The sequence below is a fragment of the Sciurus vulgaris genome, assembly GCF_902686455.1.
Source record: "Sciurus vulgaris genome assembly, chromosome: 5".
Classification (NCBI taxonomy): domain Eukaryota; kingdom Metazoa; phylum Chordata; class Mammalia; order Rodentia; family Sciuridae; genus Sciurus; species Sciurus vulgaris.
This window is the reverse complement of record NC_136465.1, coordinates 97,708,571-97,727,762: the sequence shown is the minus strand read 5'-3', so window position 1 is coordinate 97,727,762 and position 19,192 is coordinate 97,708,571. Positions and strand designations below refer to the sequence as shown.

Sequence of the window (19,192 nt, the reverse complement as noted above, 5' to 3'; positions counted from 1 at the left end):
GCCCTGCAGCGGCTCTGCCCCTGGGGATTTGTCATGGACTGACCTATCTTTGGCTAGTCTCTTTACTCAGTTAGTTGCTTAGGCCTACCTCCTTCTGTTCTTCCTCCTTTTCTTTTCCTCCTCCTGACAAATTCCTACTAATTTTTTACACAACCCCAAGTGATCCAATCCATCCAAGGCTAAATTATCTCCCAAACCAGATAAGTATTTACATCCTACTTAAGTGTGACTCACCTATGCTGAGGTGATGGCAGACTCTGAAGTTGAAAATGGCTTAACCCATTCATTCCCATCATCCTAAAGTTTCAACACCTATAAAAACTTAAATTGAGCCATTTTATAGGAATCCTACAAAATTTTGTAGTTTTTAATAGGTGATATATTTATGTATTTTATAGTGATTATATATGTAACATACACACACACATATATAACAATAGGGCATAATTTATTAACATGAAGAGATTTAATTTTTGCTCACAGAAAGATGGCTGTGAATCCTGCCATGTTTCAGGTGGTGGCTCTGAGCTCTGAGCTGCTTCATGGTCCTGCAATCCAGAGTAGGAAAGTAGTAGAGGAAGTAAAACTGGAGAGGCCCACCCTTCTCTATTGAAACTTTCACATACATATTATGAACGTGGAGAGAATATAATAATGAACTCCTTGTTTGTCCGTCTCCCCCAGTTTCAGCATTTATCTTCTGTGCTCAGTCTTGTTTCATCAGCAACCCCACTCACTTCTAATCTCTTTGTTTTACCTATCAGTAAACCATTTTGAAACCAGTTGCAAATATGGTATCAATTAACTTATTATTTATTTCTCTTTTAAAAATATAACCACAATGTCTTCAGGATACCTAAATAATAATAAAAAAAAAAGTCAGTAATTCCTTAATACCATCAAGTATTTCACCATAGACCCACATCACCTCTGCCCAGACTGCTGGTCAGAAGTTGTTGTCTGCCCCACTCAAGTGCAGGGGCTAGGGAATGCAGGCTCCTGTGTGCCTCAGAGGAAAATTGAACAGACTTAATGAATGCTTAGCTTTGTGCCCTGTGTCTGACATGACCTGTAAGGTGTTTGTCTTTAAAACAAAAACAACTACAACAACTGAAATGATTGTTTCCTCCCTGAGAGAGATTCCAGAAATTTTTTGTTGTTATTGGTTTTTTTTTTTGTTTGTTTGTTTGTTTTTTTTGTTTTGAGGGATTGGGGATGTAACCAGGGGTGTCTGACCCCCTGAGCTACATCTCAGCCCTTTTTACTTTTTATTTGGATCTTACTAAGTTGCTGAGGCTGGCTTCAAACCTGAGATCCTCCTGCCTTAGCCTTCCTAGTTACCGAGTTTACAGGTGTGTGCCACCATACCTGGCCAGGTCAAGTTTTTATAATAATAAAATTTTCTCCCCATGTAATTATTGTTAGTAAAGCTCCTCAAGCCTCTGTCATGAATCACCAGAACAGAGCCCCTCAGAATCCTGGGGCCTCCCAGATCTCTGTCTATCCATTAGACATTGAATGTGAGGGTGCTCTGTGCTGACTTGAAATATTGAATAGTTTTGCTAATAGCCCTGTGGGTGAGAACTGCTCTGCTGGCCCTTACAATTTGTCTCTTGGTCTTATGAGGCTTTGACTCAGAGCCTGCAACAAAATAAACCCTAGAAACACTGTTGGCTGAATGAATGATAATCCTGGTTATCCTGAAATAACCCTCAGATATCATCATCTACCCTTCTGAGGAGTGTAACACACCTGATATTCTATTCTGAGTAACAGAAATTTGATTGTAATTATCACTTGTCCACCATCCCTGTATCCCCATGCCTTGTCCAATTCTGTCTTGAAAAATATCTGCAAAGGTCTGTTTACTTATAATTTCATATAGGCAATAAAATATTTCCTTGTGAATCATGGAATTCATACTGTGGAATGTCTGGTTAACTTGCATAATTACATATACAACAAAATGCAAAGTCCATACAGTGTGGTTCTTGATATTAATTTCTGATTCGTCCTCTAGAAGGGTGATAGAGCCCCTTAACCAGGGGTACCTAAGGGAACTCTGCCTGGGCCAGCCAGGTCCTTTCTGTGTGTCAGCTGGCTCTCTCTTTTATCTCCTGCATCCTTCATGGTTCTCAAACCATGAAAGTCTGAATGACCACAGCTGTAGCTACATTTCTATTAATCATGAAGACTTCTCTGTCACCTTTTTTGTTTTTTAAGTTGCTCTAAGTTTAGATATCATTACGTCTTTTTTTTTAAACAACTAAGAACATTTTGCCATCACAGCTTCTATTACCCCCATCTCTCTCACCCTATATGGAATTTCTATAGGAACAACAGAACAGAAATTTTCACCAGCAATTACAGGGAAGGAGTAGAGACAGATGACATGTTGAGTGAAATGAAATGAAATGAAATGAAATGAAACAAAACCTGATTGCGACAACAGGACAATAATTTGGGACTACAACCAAGCATAGTGGAATGGGTGTGGAATAGAAATACTGAACCAAAAAGATAAAGCCAAGGACACATGCATGTAGGAGAGGATAGGTGGGGCAGCAGTGGGGTGACCGTCTAGATCCACCACAGGAGCCCTGCATTCCATGTGGCTAGTCCAAATCAAGATGAGCTATAAGTGTAAAGGATGCACTGAATTTTAAAGACTTGCTAAGAAAAAAAAAAATGAAATATACTATTAACAATTTTTATATTAATTATATATTTAATGACTTTTGGATATAGTTATTAAAATAAGTTATTAAAATTAATTTATTGTTTCATTTTATTCTTTTTTAATGATAGTCTTCAACTTTAATTCTATAGAAATTTCACCTGTGAAGTAGCAATAATGCCTTGCCCCAGAGTGGCAATGCCTCCCACAAGTTGTCAGATAATGTACAATTCCAAGTTCAGCCCATCTAACCATGAGAAGAGACTTTATTTTTTTAATTTTTTAATTTTTTTAGAGTTATAGTAAGCCATTTAATTAAGCCAAAATACATGCAGATTTAATTCATTTGAAAGACATACTTAAAATTTTGCAAGTTTTCCCAGATTGAGAATACATGGATTATTTTGACAAACAAAATAATAAAGTAAAATAAATTAACTTGAAAATATTTTGCTTTTATAAGAAAAATGAATAAATTAAAAATAAAAAAAAATGTACATGGTAACTCAACCTACCAAATGGTTCTTTTTAAAAAATATTGAACATTTATTTATTTATTTATTTTGATTCATTGTACTCAACTGGGGTACAACTGTTGTTTCTCTGGTTGTGCACGAAGTAGAGTCACACCAATTGTGTAATCATACATGTACATAGGATAATGATGTTTGTCTCATTCTGTTATTTTTCCTTCCCCCTGCCCCCTCCCCAGCCCTCTTTTTCTTCTGTACAATCCATCCTTCCTCCATTCTTGCCTCTCTCCCACCCCATTACGTAGCATCACCTGCATATCGGAGAGATCATTTGGCCTCTGGTTTTTGGGGATTAACATAGCTTACAGATAACTGAAAGTAATTGTATTATGTATCTAATGGACAGTACTGGCCTGGATCAAGCTTGGCACTCTTGGCCTGACTCTTGGACAGAAGGTGGAAGGATGGCAGTTGGTTCCCTGAAGCTTTGTCGGCCTCTGGTTCACATGGTTTCTTCTAAGCTGCCAACTTATAGTTTATTCAGCTGATCTGAGTGGTGGGAGAATTCCTGCTTTTTGAAATGAAGATTAACTTAGAATTTGAGTCATATCTAAAAGCAGTGCCCTTCAAGACCCAAAACCATGGTTGCTTTTGATACTTGTAAATTACCACTCAAACTGTGCCCTGGCTAGACCACGCAGGGCTTTGTGATTTTATTCTATGTTGTCAAAACCCAGACAAGTGTGTCAAACACACTTGAGCATTGTGCTAAAGTACCACTTCTAGAGTTCAAAGCCCAGATATTCTACTTTTGTGGATTTGGTGCTCATGCATTTGAGAAAAGATGGAGTAGATTTATGTGTAACTTGTTCTGTCAGAAAAGTGTCGGTCCAGAATTTACTCTTGTTTGTAAAGTGTCTTTAGCAATGTGTTACTTGAACATGCAATCTTATAAGTCTGGCATTAAAAGTAAAAGCAGAAGCCTCAGTTAAGCATGGCCTCTGCACATGTTTGGAGCCTGCAGTGGAAATGACGTTTCCACTGCTGCTGGATCATGGGTTTTGTCTGTCCAGATTTGAAGGGTACAGGACACAAAGTAGTATATACCTGATAGAAGAAGTATTGCCTTTATAATCCTGAAAATATCTATCTTTCAATCCAGAAAACAGATAAAATAGGATTTTCAGTGAAAGAATATAAAGTCCTGCCTTCAGCCTCATGTTTTTTGTGAGATAGAGTCCTCGATAGGCAGCTAGAATAGATTTGCTTAAGTGAGTAGGTCAGTTTCTGCTATTCAGAAAGACAGGCAAAGGCTTGTGTTATTGAACTGTATGAAAATATCAAGATAGAAAATAACATTAAGGTAGGACCCAACTTCTATTTTTTATTTTTGTTTTTTCAAATTCTTTCTAAAGACATTTTTTCCTCTTTTCATTTTCAGTTGATTGTTCAGTTGATATGCACAACACCTTGGGTTTTGGTCATTACAGCTTTTGGACATTTGGTGAAGCCCCTAGTTTGGTAGCTATCTCATAATAAACTCTGGATTACAACTTATTGAATTAAATTTTTTTTCTTTTTAAAAATAGTATGTACATGTTTAAAGAAAGCTATGCAAAATTACTGCTCTATTCTTGCTTTATCAACATACCAGGACCTTCAAAACATGTTTAGGAAGCCCTCAAAATTCGAAATTGAAGTTTTTCTGCTATTGTATTTTATTTCTAAAATTAATTAATTGATTACTCAATTGGTTAATTAATAAATTTTGTGGTATTTAGAATTGAACCCAGGATTTTACCACTGAGCTATATCCCCAGCCCTTTTTATTGTTTATTTTAAGATAAGTTCTTGCTAAGTTGCTGAGACTGGCCTTGAACTTGGGATCCTTTTACCCCAGCCTCTTGAATTGCTGGAATTACACATGTATGCCACTGTGCCAGGCTCTTCTGCTATATTAAAGTAATGATTACCAAACCAGAGGGAATAACAGAATCACCCAAGAGGCATGTTTAAACCGAAGACTTCCTGCTTCATGGCACAGAGATTCTGATTAATAGGTCACAAGATTAGATGGCACAATCTTTGTCCAGCCTCCATGTTTCTGGGTGTCACTCTTTCTGAGACCCATGGGTATAGGCAGTGTCTCCTGTGGCTGAAGAGATTTCTACAGGGGGTGCTGCCCCCATTGTGTATTCCACATTATGTTCAGAGAAAAATAGCTTCTTGGGAATAAAAGAGATTATCAAGATCATCACGTGAAGTTTTTCTAACTAAAATGACATTCTGTAGTAGTAACTTGCCTGGTTTGTTTTGGATACCTGATTTGTTTTGGAATGAAGGGGAGAAATGTAAGAAAGAGGGAGAGGGAGGGAGTCAGAACAGGGAGCTTGCAGAGGTAACAAGTTTTACCTGTGAACTAGGGACCCCTTGTTAGAAACTGCTGATCTGGATCACTTATTAGTTTTTACTTCTTGAAGAAGCCTGTCTGATCCTTTAAATCTACATGTTGTATTTTCATTGCAGTCTTAAATCTTTGAGAAGCTGAGGAAAGTTAAAGGAGCAGTTCTTTTATTTTCTGCTAACAGTAAAACATAAAAGCAAGAATTGCTTTTCATAATGAATAAAATGCCAAGCCCAAACTTTGATTTAAAGTTTCTATTTCTTGTTATGGGATGTTCTAACAAACATGTCAGCAGTGCAGTCATCTGCTGGATAGTGTTGGAGGAGATTGTGCCCTGATTTTGAGTGTATGTCAGTCCTACTTTAACTGCATGAAAGCTCAAGTTCATCTGAGCTGCACTAGTCAAGGCGTAGTCTGGGTCTCCAGCGAGTGTAGTTCCACTGAACTCCAGTATTTTATTCATCATATTTCCTTTCAGTTCTCCATATGAATAAACAAAATGCTGGTGGAAGCCCATTTGACACAGTAGGTTGTTGTATTTGGAGTCAGAAAACCTACTGCATGTGCAAGTTCAGCCATGTGCTTGCTGTAGGACATGGAATGGATCACAGTCTCTTTAAGGCTGTGTCTTTTGCTACGGGAATGAGAGTCGTGCTTACTTTGTAGAGGTTTTGTTGTTATCAGATAAGCCCAATATGCAATGCCTTATAAAATAGAAAATGTGGTACATGTTAGCAGGATTTTTAATATATTTGGCTAGGGTTCATTAACAGTCCAACAGGACTTCCCTGTAGAAACCTGAGCCTGCTGCATAGTGAGCAGTCAGACCATGTCTGCTCAATGGATATTGAAGCAGTGCTCAATGAGAGAAAGTATAATAGTTTGAAATAAAGATGCCATTATGTGCTGTAGAGAAAAAAAGAGATCACAAGTAAGAAATGACAATGCATTTACTTTGCAGAAGCTCTGTTTGCTCTTTTGCAGATGTATGGGTATGAAGTTGCTAGCAATCTTTGATGGTAAATTTCTTTTTTTTTTTCTGTTTTGATCAAACTGTTTCTATTAACAAGATTACTTATTAGTGACAAATATCAAAGGTCAGAAAAATTTAATGACAGTTCAGTTCACTTTATAGTTTATCCACAGTAATAAGTTTTCATTTAAACTATATTCATTGCAGTTTATTTTAATTTTATTTATTGTTTTAATATTCTTACTCTGCTATCAATATACTTTTGGGTGTCTATTTTAAATAATAAGCATCTATAAGGCAGAGACAAATTCTACATAATTATTATCACATGCAGCAAAACAGGGTAGTAAGTTAAAGGTTTAAAATTATTTTGCATAATGCAAATTTTGACATAAATAAGCAGGAAAAATTTCTATTATCATTAAAACAAAATATAGTCACATATTGAATTAAAATATGGAAGGGAGCACAAAAGTATATGTTTGCACAATCTAATCTGAAAACAATTTCACTCTCCAAGGAATAGAGTGATAGAAATGGCCAGAAGGCACACACTGGCTCTTTTTTTTTTAATTTTTAAAATTTGTTCTTTTTATACATACATGAAAGTAGACTGCATTTTGACCTACGTGCATGGAATATAACTTATTCTAATTAGGGTCCTATTCTTGTGGTTGTACATGATGTGGAGTTACGCTGGTCATGTATTCATCTATGAACATAGGAAAGCTATGTCTGATTCATTACTGTCTTTCCTTGTCCATCCCCTTCCCTTCCCTTCATTCCCCTTTGTCTAATCCAATGAACTTCTATTCTTCCCTCCCCCTCCTATGACATGTGTTAGTGTCCACATATCAGAGAGAATATTCAGCCTTTGGTTCTTTGAGACTGGCTTTCTTCACTTAGCATGATAGAAGAAAACATAATCCTGCCATAGTTTTATGAAGCTGTTTCTATGAATGGGAGTACCTTTACTGCCATGATCCTCAGTATTCTATGGTATGGTCCTCAGTATTCCATGACATTAAGAGCTGAGAAGGCTACTGAAATCCAGAATCTTCTGACTGTGCCCATCAGCCACATGCCTGGACAACTGGAAAAATATATAGTTGTTTCAGGCTAAGATAAAAGTATAAAAATCAAATATTTCCAGACTTTTAGACCTTATTTTAATGTCAAGTTGATTTCCATTTATTTAAGGAGCCATTTTAGTAGGGAAGGCAGGCACATTAATGGACAGGTACAAATCAGGGTGATAAACCCTGATGCTAGAGGACACCAGCCTGGCATGGAGAGGGACTGTGACAGGGGAGGCTTATCAGAGGAAGTGACATCTATGCTGGGACCTGAAGGATCAGTAGAGTTCAAGTTCTGTCATCTGTGAGAATTGAATCCATAAAATGGGTGAGCCAATCAGGCGCTGCTCCCAGGAATGTGAAATCTGAAGATGAGCCTCTTGGTGGCAAAGGAACCAGTGTATGAAGACAACAGAAAAGTGGAGGCTGGGATAGCCCCAGTGACAGTGCTCCAGTCTGTCACTGTATGAGAAGCCCAGAACAGAGAGGAGGTGGAGCAAACACCAAGACAAGCAGGGCAGCCATGAAGGAGGCCTGGAGCCCCAGCGGCGGGTACTACCTTTCTTTCTTGTCACTGCTTGTTTGTGGCTCCTAAGGAGACGGGGTTTAGTCTGAGTTTCTGTCTTTGTATTCTTCTGGGAAATTAAAAATAGCCCTACCTTTAATTGAGCTGGTGCAGTTGGACTGTTGGTCCTTATAAGCCAGAACTTTAATGAGATGCAGTGAGAAGCTGGTCATAGAGTTTTTTGGATCTCTTTTCCTGATTCATTCAATGTTTGGAAATGGTCTTGCCATCTCAGGTCCCACATGCTGAGACAGAAAGCATTCGGTACTGCTGATGGTTCATGACCCTGGAATGTCCCCAGGGTAAGTCATAGCATTTGCCCAGCACTTCTGTTGCCATGGAGGAGCAAGGTGATGAGGGTGACAGACCACCTTCTGTATCATGGGTGGGATGGACGGGAATTGCCTATGACTTCTTGCTGCCAACCCTGGTTTTGGGGGATTAGATCCAATTTCTAGTCATCCTGTCCTTGTCTGTAGTTTTCCTCTTTTCTGTCTTCTGTTTTTGTCCCACATGATCATTATGAGGTTCATGCATATTCTTGTATTCACTCTCATTGCTGAATAGATTTTCTATTGATGGATATTCTATAATATATGTATTCCTTTTATTGTAGATGGGCATCAGGGCCGTCTGTAGATTTTGGCTGTTAGGAATAGTATTGTCTTGAACAATCTTATGTCTTTTGGTAAACGTGTGCAGTGCTGCCTGGTATAAACTTAGGAATGGAATTGCTACGTCATAAAGTATGTATTCATTTTGCTTTCTCAAAACTGCCTACAGTTCTCCAAAGCAGTTTAATCAATTTATAGTGATGTTCCGAAGTTCCAAGTGCTCTATATCTTCACCAATACTCAATAAGATTGACTGTTGAGACATTTTTATGGGAGTCATTTTTGTGGTAATGGGAATTGAACCCTTGTGTCACTTTATCACAGCTGTATCCCCAGCCCTTCTTATTTTTTATTTTGAGACAGAATCTTGCTAGGTTTCCCAGGCTGGCCTCAAACTTGAGATCTTCTTGACTCATCCTCCCCAGTAGCTAGAGATTATAGGTATGTGCCACAATACCTGGCCATTTTATAATTTTAATATTATACTTTTTTTTTTTTTGGGTGCTGGGGATCGAACCCAGGGCCTTGTGCTTACAAGGCAAGCACTCTACCAACTGAGCTATCTCCCCAGCCCCAATATTATACATTTTTAATCCTATACGTTTAACTGTTCTTAGAAAGTGCCATGTTCATTTATAGTTTAAAGCCTTCCTTATTTGGTGGCCCTGCCTATACAGTCTGTCTTCCATCTTTCCGCCTATTTACATTCTGTGAAGATTTGAGGCCCTCTTCCCTTAATTCTTCACTTCTCATTAGTCTGAGTTCTTAGAATGCCATTGAAATTTGATGTTAATATTATACTATACCCAACCATGTAATGTATGAATCTGTTCTCACCACCAATTCAGTGAAAATACCCTTGTCGAGAGCAGGGGGGCTAGATCTTCATACCCTTCAGCACCTAGAAAAAAGCAGATAAGTAATCAATATTTACTGAATTCAAGTGATGATTTTGTCTTTTAAGAAGGGTAATGCAGGAAGTAGCTATACCCTGGAGAAGGTTATAGGCAGGGAAGAAGTTGCTACTACCGATAAGCAGATGATGCCTGCATAGTCCTGTCATTGCTGAGACATGGCAAGGCTGTGGATATGCTTTGAAGCATGAGGGGTAATTGAGGAGTTGTGAGGATGAAAATAGGCAACCACCTGGGAAGGGACAGCACAGATCACCACGCCTACTGGGTATATGCAGAGTTGGGGCAGGGCAGGGTGTTTCATTCTGGTAGTAAAAGCATCTTACACTGAGGTTAATATTTTGAGAGTGTTGGCAGTGCCCTGCTAAGAGGAGGTAAGTGTGATCAGTGACCCAAGGCCCTGTCTTTATGAAGCAATAAAGTTTTTTTTTTTTTTTTTAATAAGTGAAAGAAAAAGAATGCTTCTTTGAGCAGTATCATTTTATGTAAAATAAGCAAGGACTGTATGTTTTTGAATGTAGTGCATGATTTTTTCATATTCATCTACTGGAGGCATCTGCATAGGATAAGGAAATATATTAGGGTAATGTGATTTCTTAGCAAAAAAATTTTTGCAAAGGCAAAGAACAGAATCTGTGTATATTTTTTTCACTTCAAGTACTCTTGTTTTTCTTGATTAAAAATGTAGATTTTGATTTACAGAAATCAACTGTTTCACCAGGTCCCACTCAATGGATGTCACGTGCCCACAGCCTTCGCTTCCCCTTTCCCTTTCACATATGTCTGTCATGAAACCTCTTTAGTATTTCCTGACTTATCAGTGAAAATGCATGACTAAATTGTTTAACTTGAATTCCCGCCTCTCTGTGCTGTATATTTCATTTTGTTGGCAAGATGTTCTAACAGTTTTCCTCCTGTTAACAGAATTTATAGTAGAAAATCGGTAAATAATTCATTTTTGCTTTGCTCTGGTTTTAAAAAAAAGAACCCAGCAGGGCAGAGATATTCCACAGATTATTTGGTTTCTGAAATTTTAGCAGAAATAAACAAGATGATTAGCTTGAATGTAATGCATAGTCAAAGAGTTAAAAAGAAATATTCTAGTTGTTGATTACAGCTAGCTCTACTAGCCCTCCCTAAAATGTAATTAGCTTTTGGAGTGATTCCAAATGGTTTCTTTATGCTTAAACTTGCAAAATTTTCCAGTGCTATGTCAATATTTCAGATAGTACTTAAAGAGTTTATTAGCAACATGATCTGAATCCATATGCACTAGAAGATAGAGACTCTGGGTCTGTAGATGTAACATATATTTTTTTAAGAGGGAACCTTGGGGTAAGTTAATAGTCTTGACCTTCCTCGTATTATAGCAAAGGAAAATTGCTTTGAGTTCTCTGGTTTACTTCACTTTTTAAACATATTTGAGTTATAGACTGTGTAAAATGTCATAATGAACTTTCAAAAAATTTATATAGCTACATTGAAATTATACATTTAAAATATATTCTTCATTTTTGCTTTTTGCCAATACAACATTACAAGTGTAGAAAACATAAGAAACTGAGGACAACTTTCAGGGCAAAGCCAAAATATTAATTAAAAATTAAAATAAGGAATTCTGTGTAACACTGTCAGATATGCCATTGTCAAGCTGCAACCTAGAAATAAAAAAAAATTTTTTTCAATTCTTTAGCCCTTTTTCCCCCATTGAAGGTTTTTATTAAATGAAAACAAATGAAATATGCACAAAAGTAAAGACAGTGGCATAAAGAGCTTCCACATACTCTTCATTCATAACAATCATAACCATGGCCATCACGTTTCATCCATATCCCATGTTCTCATCTTCTCTCTCTTCCCTAGTTAATTATTTCAGAGCAAATCCCAAATCTTGATTTGGTTAAAATCAACTTACTTCTTATGTGTGTGTTTTTTTATATGTTTCCAAAAGACAAGCAATGGTACTATAACCACAATACCATCATCACTCTTTGAAAATTGATGATTCTCTATATCCAATTCTGTTGCCAGTCAACATTTCATTTTTCCAATGTCCATAAATGATTAATTTTAATAATAATTTGCTTGAATTAGCATCTACACAAAATCTGCACCTTCTTTGGTGTCAAGTCATTTTTAACTTATAGAAGCTTATTATAAAGTATTTGCTTAAGAAATTGGGTCATTTGTTCTATGGTGTTTCCCACTTTTTGGATCCCCACATTGCATCCCTGGGAGTCTTGTGACATATACTATCATTTGCTCTATGTGCAGTGAATGCAATTAGTTTTAGGACTTGATAAAAGTCAGGATTTGGGTTTTGTTTTTGAAAAGACTACTTTGTATATATGTATTTCTATCAGGAGGACATTAGGTTCTTCATCTCCCTTTTTGTGATGTTAAAATTGTTTAGTCATTTCTGGGCACCTGATTTAGTCCAATCCATCCATTATAAAGTACATAATCTTAATAATTTTAGCAGCCATTGATGATTGCCTATATCTATTACTCCAAAAGGAATAATTTTTTTAAAGTAATTTTTAAGGGCCAGGGTGTAACTGGGCAACAGGGCTGCTTTATTTCCCAAGGAGTTTGGTGTTTCAGCATTTGCCTGTAAAGCCCAATCCCAGAGAATCTTCTGGAAGATGAAGAGCATCACCTGGAAGCTCTGTAAGGAGAGGAGCCCAAAGTGATGCCACCAGCTTTCTGTGGGGAAGACTTTTTTATGTGACAGTTTCACAGGTACAAGCCTAAAAAGGAAAAGGCAATTTTCATTTTTGTTAAATGATAAAGCCTGTATTTCATCTCAATTTTAGTTTTATTAAAAATTATAGCAGAGAGGAAAGTGTTGAGAAACCACACTGAATTATCCCCACTCCTTCTCATTTCTCTGTTGGAACTTGTGGGTACAGGCAGTGAATCATGATCTACAGTCACTGTCCCCTTGATGGTGGAGGGTGATTTTCTGTGGCCAACCTTCGAGGAAAAGGAAGAAAGGGAAGGTTGGAAGGTCTGGGGAAGGCAGCTACATTGACAGGAATCCAAGCTGCATTGACTCTGAATGCTGCACAGTAACTTAGAAAACATCTGATCTAACCTCTGTCAAACCAAGATTCCCTCCAGGAGTCTGACGAGTGGGGGATGGTGTGTCTTCCACTGTGTGCACTTACTGTATTCATCTTATATGCCTTTTCTATTTAGTGTGTTCCATTTTTACTACTGGGTAATATATTCCAAGAGGACAAGGAATTATCTATTTTTTTCTATTTAATCCCATATAGGAGTCAGAAATAAACTTAGTTGGACATTAGCTTAAGTGGTGAAAACAGGTTTCTCTCTGTGACTGTTGACATTGGGGAAGGAGATGAGCCTTCTGGTTTGTACAGGGAGGTGGACCTTTTAAAAGGAGGTTGGACAAGAGCTGGGACCTGAGCTTAGCAGAGTCCCGGTAGTGAAAACTAGAGAGCTGGTCTGTGTAAATGCCATTGAACCAGCTGTTAAGTTAGGATCCTGACTGGCAGTTGTTAAGTTAGGATCCTGTCCTCTCACAGAGACTGAATGATCAAGGCCGGGTCCTTCCTGATGTTTGCATTTCCAAGGAATGGCTCTTGGATCCTGAGAGAGATGTTTCTGAGTTGTAAGAGATATATATTCACAATCCTAAGCTCTTTTTCATAAATGCTCTAAGAAAAGGAAGTGAGGAACCTATTGTTAGATGTTGACTAGACCAAAGAATAAATTCTTCTGGCAGTTTTGTGATTTCTCATGCAAGTGTTTTAGTGGGGGCGTGCCTGTATCAATTTCTTATAAAAATGCTGAAATATTTTCACATCTATTGCAAGATTCTGGGTACTGTTAAGAAGGGACATTTTTTAGCTGGGTTTGGTGGTGTATGCCTATAATCCTAGCTACTCAGCTAATTTTTCCAGCTGTTTGGCTCAGTGGTAGAGCGCCCCCAAGTTCAATCCCCAGTATTTGGGGAGAGCGGGTCATATGCTTTCATCAAACTCTTCCTTGCTGGCATTTATCTAGGTTGTAATGTACTTATTTATTTGCATGGGAGCCATCTTCATTTGTTCACTATCAAAAGGTCAGCATCTGACCCAGTGGCTGGAAGCAATTTCATCTATCCTGAGATGATCACATCAATGAAAAAATGAATGGCTTAACATCTTATCTTGTCTTCTCCTATAAAATAAAAATGACAGAGCAGAAATACAGTTTAATAAAAACATAGTAAATGTTTGCAATATGTCATGAATCTGAGTTGTTTTAGTAATTTTTTTTTTTCTTTGTAGATTTCTTACTTATTCCTACCTCTTGGCCTTCAATGTGTGGCTTCTGCTTGCACCTGTTACCCTGTGCTATGACTGGCAGGTGGGCAGTATTCCTCTAGTAGAGACCATCTGGGACATGAGGAACTTAGCCACCATCCTTCTGGCAGTTGTGATGACCTTGTTGAGCTTACACTGCCTAACTGCCTTCAAGGTAATTTTCTCAAAAATCAAATGGACCTTGCGTATGAAGATGGATATTCTGTGTTCATTAATGTTCTTTTTTAACAGAGGTCTGGGCCTAAAATCTGGTTGTTCTTACCTACAAAACTTTGTGTATTTAAAGTTTTTCTAATGGGTAATTATATTTTAAAGACCTTAGCAGTGTTAGCAGATCATGCCCACCTTAGTTTTATTTTTGCTACCCACTTAATAGAAATTGAATCTGAAGTTTTGCAAACAAGTTTTTTCCCAGCTATGATTTAATTTTTGAAGTAATTTGTTTGATTTCATGTAATTTAATTGATAAATCACCATAAATAATATATTTACAAATACTTAAAATATGGCTAAGTTTCTACTTACACAAAATGACTGACTAGTTGGGTGGTTATTTATTTTCCTCTTCTTCACACTAAAAAGATATAAAACTGGACAAAATTATTAAATGCAGCCATTTCAAAAATGACCAAAAGTAGTAAAGAACTGAAAAATGTTCACTTACAAAAAAACTGCTATCACACTGGTGAAAAATGCTTCTTGCTTAAGGGTATTCCCATCCTCCCAGATCTGGTGGTACAGATTCACAGGTTTACTATTTGGAAGTGGCTGATTTGGTTTGGGAGGGAAGCAGGACAGCTAGAGATTTCAGGGGGAGATTTTGCAAGCAAGAAAACATGGGGGGACTGAGATAATATATACTCTGTGCATTCACGGCTAACTGCTAAGCAACGTGTGCACATGTAACTCCCTAGGGAGCCTAAGCTGAATTAAAAGCTGGGAGACTTAATTAATTCAAGTCTGAATGAAGTCTTGAACCCATACCCAGATCAGGAAGCAGAGAGTGAAAGCTTTACTGATTTGAGTCATCTCTGTGTAACCTTTGTCCAAATCCTTGACTGATCACAAGCCATGAAGGCAAAAAAAGATCCCCAGAGATCCAGGCAGAAGAAAAAAAATAATCTGAGCAAAAATTTAAGCACTTGGCAGAGAACATATTTTCTAGTTTGAGTCCTGACAAGTTCATCAATTATTTTAAAAACAGTAAAATCAACAATTTTACAAGAACAAAATAGAATCCAGAGTTACTACAGTGTATGACTTATAGTGCCTAATTTTTACTAAATATGAGAACACTAAATATGAGAAAAAATGGGAGAGTGTCACTCAAACTCAGTGGAAAAACAAGAAAAGAGAAAAGAATCATTAGGAAATGGAATAGAAATGAAATTCCAGATTTATGCATTCGATTTTTCTTTTTGGACAAATTGCCAAGGTAATTCAAAGGAGGAAAGAATATTCTTGAAATAAAAGGTGTGAATATAACTGAATATCTGTAAGAAAAAACCTTAACTTCACTTTATACTGTACACAGAAATTAATTCTAAGTGGATTTGTAATGTTAAATAGAAGAACTAAATAAGACCAAAAATTCCAAAGGACCAAGAGCAGGAAAATCTTTGCAAATTTGGGTTAAACAAAGATTTCTTAGAACACATAAACTACAAACTGTAAAAGAAGAAGTTCATAAATTGGACATCATCAAAATTAAAAGTTTTATTCATCAAATGATAATGTTAATCAAATGAAGAGGCAAGCCACATATTAGGACAAAATATTTTAAGACATGTATCTGTGAAGAACTTGTATCAGGAATATTTAAAGTACTCTTAATATTAAACAAAATAAACCATATAAAAATGGGTTTCAAGTGAGAGGGTTAAAATATTCTATTCTGGTATATTAAGGTACAACCACTTGAAAAACTGCAGGTGCAAAAAGTCATTCTGACCTTCAGGATTTCTCTTAAAAGCAGAAGTTCCCATGGGAAAGACATTCTACCTATACTACAGGGAAAAGCAATGTCTTTATCCTCTAAGAATGAGAAGGCAGAACTGAAAATTCTTTTTAATTATTGATTAAATAACTCTTCTCCGTTAAGTCTCCTTACATACCTTAGTCACATTCTCATCTTTTACTCTTCTTTGTCCAATCCAACATATACGTAACTGACTTTAATTGCTTCTGTGGGCTCCTATACCACATGAAACTTGTATTCTTTTCTCCTGATAATCTTTGTTATTTTAATGTAAGTCTTAGATGCAGACTTTAATATTGTAATGTAAGAAGATGGAGTTGGAGGGGGGTTTCAAGATGGCAGACTAGAGGGTGGCTGCATTTCATGTTGCTCCAGGACTCAGGATTCAAAAGAGGAGATATTGAGAGACTTGGGACCAACTCAAAGCCACCGGGTGAGTCTCTCCCGTTGGGGAGGCATCCCGGATGGGGCGGTAGTCCTGGAACGCAGGGAACTTTGTGAAGTAGAATTGCCCAACGACACACCCCTCCCCCCGCTAGAGCAGTGAACTCGGACAACTGGGAGCATCCTAGAGGAGGCCGCTCAGCACAGTGCTTGGACTCAGCACATGAGTGCTTGCTCAGCACAGAGCAATGCACTGGGGCTCCGGGGGGCTGCCCAGAGGAGGAGCGGTGCGGCGAGCTGTTTGGACTCGGAGCGACCGCCCCTGAACACCGGGGCCTGCCCAGAGGAGGAGAAGGAGGAGGAGGAGCGCGATGGGTCGCTTGGACTTGGAGTGACTGCATCAGAGCTCCGGGCAGCTGCTCAGAGGAGGAGGCTAATGGTGAGTTGTTTGGACTCAAAGCGACTGCTCCTGAACACCGGGGGCTGCCTGGAGGAGGAGAAGGAACGGGGCGGGTCACGTGGATGCGGAGTGACTGCCCAGGAATACAGGCGATTAGTGGGAGGAGGAGACGCACAGTGAGTTGTTTGGACTCCTAGTGACTGCACCGGAACACCTGGCGGCTGTCTGGAGGAAGAGGCGTGCAGCAGGTCTCTGGGACTCAGAGCGACTGTATGGGGCTTCAGGTGGCTGCTCAGAGGAGGGACCGCATAGCCAGGCGATTAGGTGCAGAGCAGGGTCCCAGGACCTAGGAGGCTTCTTGGTGGAAGAGCCGCACAGAGATACGCTTAGGGATGGAGTGAAGGTTCCAGGACTGGGGGCAGATTCTCTGAGGAGAGGCAGCCTAAGGAGACTTGTCTGAGAAGGGTCAGGCTCCCAGGCCCAGGAGGTAGGGCCGGGCCCCTGGGAACGTTGCAGAGGAAGGCAGCCCAGGCCAGGCGGTAGTTGTAGATTGAGGGGAACCTCTACGAGGGGAACTGACCAGTGAGACCTCCCCACCCGGTGAGTCTTCCCTGCTGGGTGAGATTTCCGCAAAAGGATGGTAAAACCAGAGACACACGCTCAAATAGTCCTTGCCTCAGCCCATAGCCTAGTTCCCCTTTGGATGACCATTGGTCAACAAGTGGAAGAACCTCTGCCCACTAGCAGGGAATATACCCCACCTGAAGGCCACCACTGCTAGAGAGGCAGCTTCCTTGTGGAGCACTGCATTATCAACTTCCTCCAAGACTTCAGCCTACTGAAGGCTAAGAGGGGATATACTAGAAATCTCCAGGGACATTGTAAGTCAATGGAGGAAATATGCAATATCTCAGTGGTCCACTGATACCTGAACAATATGAGATAACAAGGGAAGAAAATGCCCCAAACAAATCTAGATGTTACATCAATAAAATCCAATGACAGCATGGCAGAAGAAATGACAGAAATGGAGTTCAGAATGTACATAATTAAAATGATCAGGGAAGCAAATGAGGAGATGAAAGAGCAAATGCAGGCATTGAATGATAAGATGAAAGAGCAAATGCAAGCATTGAATGACCGCACCAATTGATAGTTAAAAGAGCAAATACAGGAAGCAAGAGATCATTTCAATAAAGAGTTAGAGATATTGAAAAAAAACCAAACAGAAATCCTTGAAATGAAGAAAAAAATAAACCAAATTAAGAACTCCATAGAAAGCATAACCAACAGGATAGAACATCTGGAAGACAGAACCTCAGATATTGAAGACAAAATATTTAACCTTGAAAGCAAAGTTGACCAAACAGAGAAGATGGTAAGAAATCATGAACAGAATCTACAAAAACTATGGGATATCATGAAAAGGCCAAATTTAAGAATTATTGGGATTGAGGAAGTCTTAGAGAAACAAACCAAAGGAATGAACAATCTATTCAATGAAATAATATCAGAAAATTTCCCAAATCTGAAGAATGAAATGGAAAATCAAGTGCAAGAGGCTTATAGGACTCCAAATACACAAAATTACAACAGACCCACACCAAGGCACATTACAATGAAAATTCCTAACATACAAAATAAAGACAGAATCTTAAAGGCTGTGAGAGAAAAGAACCAAATTACACTCAGGGGGAAACCAATACAGATATCAGCAGATTTTTCAATCCAGACCCTAGAAGCTAGAAGGGCCTGGAACAACATTTTTCAAGCCCTGAAAGAAAATGGATGCCAACCAAGAATCTTATACCCAGCAAAACTTACCTTCAAATTTGATGATGAAATAAAATCCTTCCATGATAAACAAAAGCTAAAAGAATTTACAAAAAGAAAGTCAGCATTACAGAATATTCTCAGCAAAATAGTCCATGAGGAAGAGATGAAAAACAAAGAAGCAAATCAGCAAAGGGAGGAATTATCCTAAAGGACTTGTCAAATAAAGAAGGAACCAAGTCATGTCAAAAAAAAAATAAATAAATAAAATTTTAAAAATGAACCACATGACTGGGCATACAAAGCATATCTCAATAATAACCCTGAATGTTAATGGCCTGAATTCATCAATCAAAAGACATAGACTGGCAGATTGAATTAAAAAGAAAGATCCAAAACTATGTTGCCTACAAGAGACTCACCTCATAGAAAAAGATACCCATAGACTAAAGGTGAAAGGATGGGGAAAAACATACCATGCACATGGACTCAGCAAAAAAGCTGGAGTATCCATCCTCATTTCAGATAATGTGGACTTCAAGCCAAAGTTAGTCAGAAGGGATAAAGAAGGACATTTCATACTGCTTAAGGGAAGCATAAATCAGAAGCCATAACAATCATAAACAT

General features: G+C 38.3%; 1 protein-coding gene across 2 annotated transcripts in view; it reads left to right on the top strand.

Annotated features, from left to right (window-relative positions):
• The window catches only part of TMTC1 (transmembrane O-mannosyltransferase targeting cadherins 1), a 265,889-nt gene that overhangs the window by 120,546 nt on the left and 126,151 nt on the right, over positions 1-19,192 (top strand). For both annotated transcript variants that reach the window (XM_079139333.1, XM_079139332.1), the window contains exon 8: positions 13,995-14,184. In XM_079139333.1, coding sequence (XP_078995459.1) covers positions 13,995-14,184 — 190 coding nt within the window. The remainder of the gene's footprint in view (positions 1-13,994; positions 14,185-19,192) is intronic.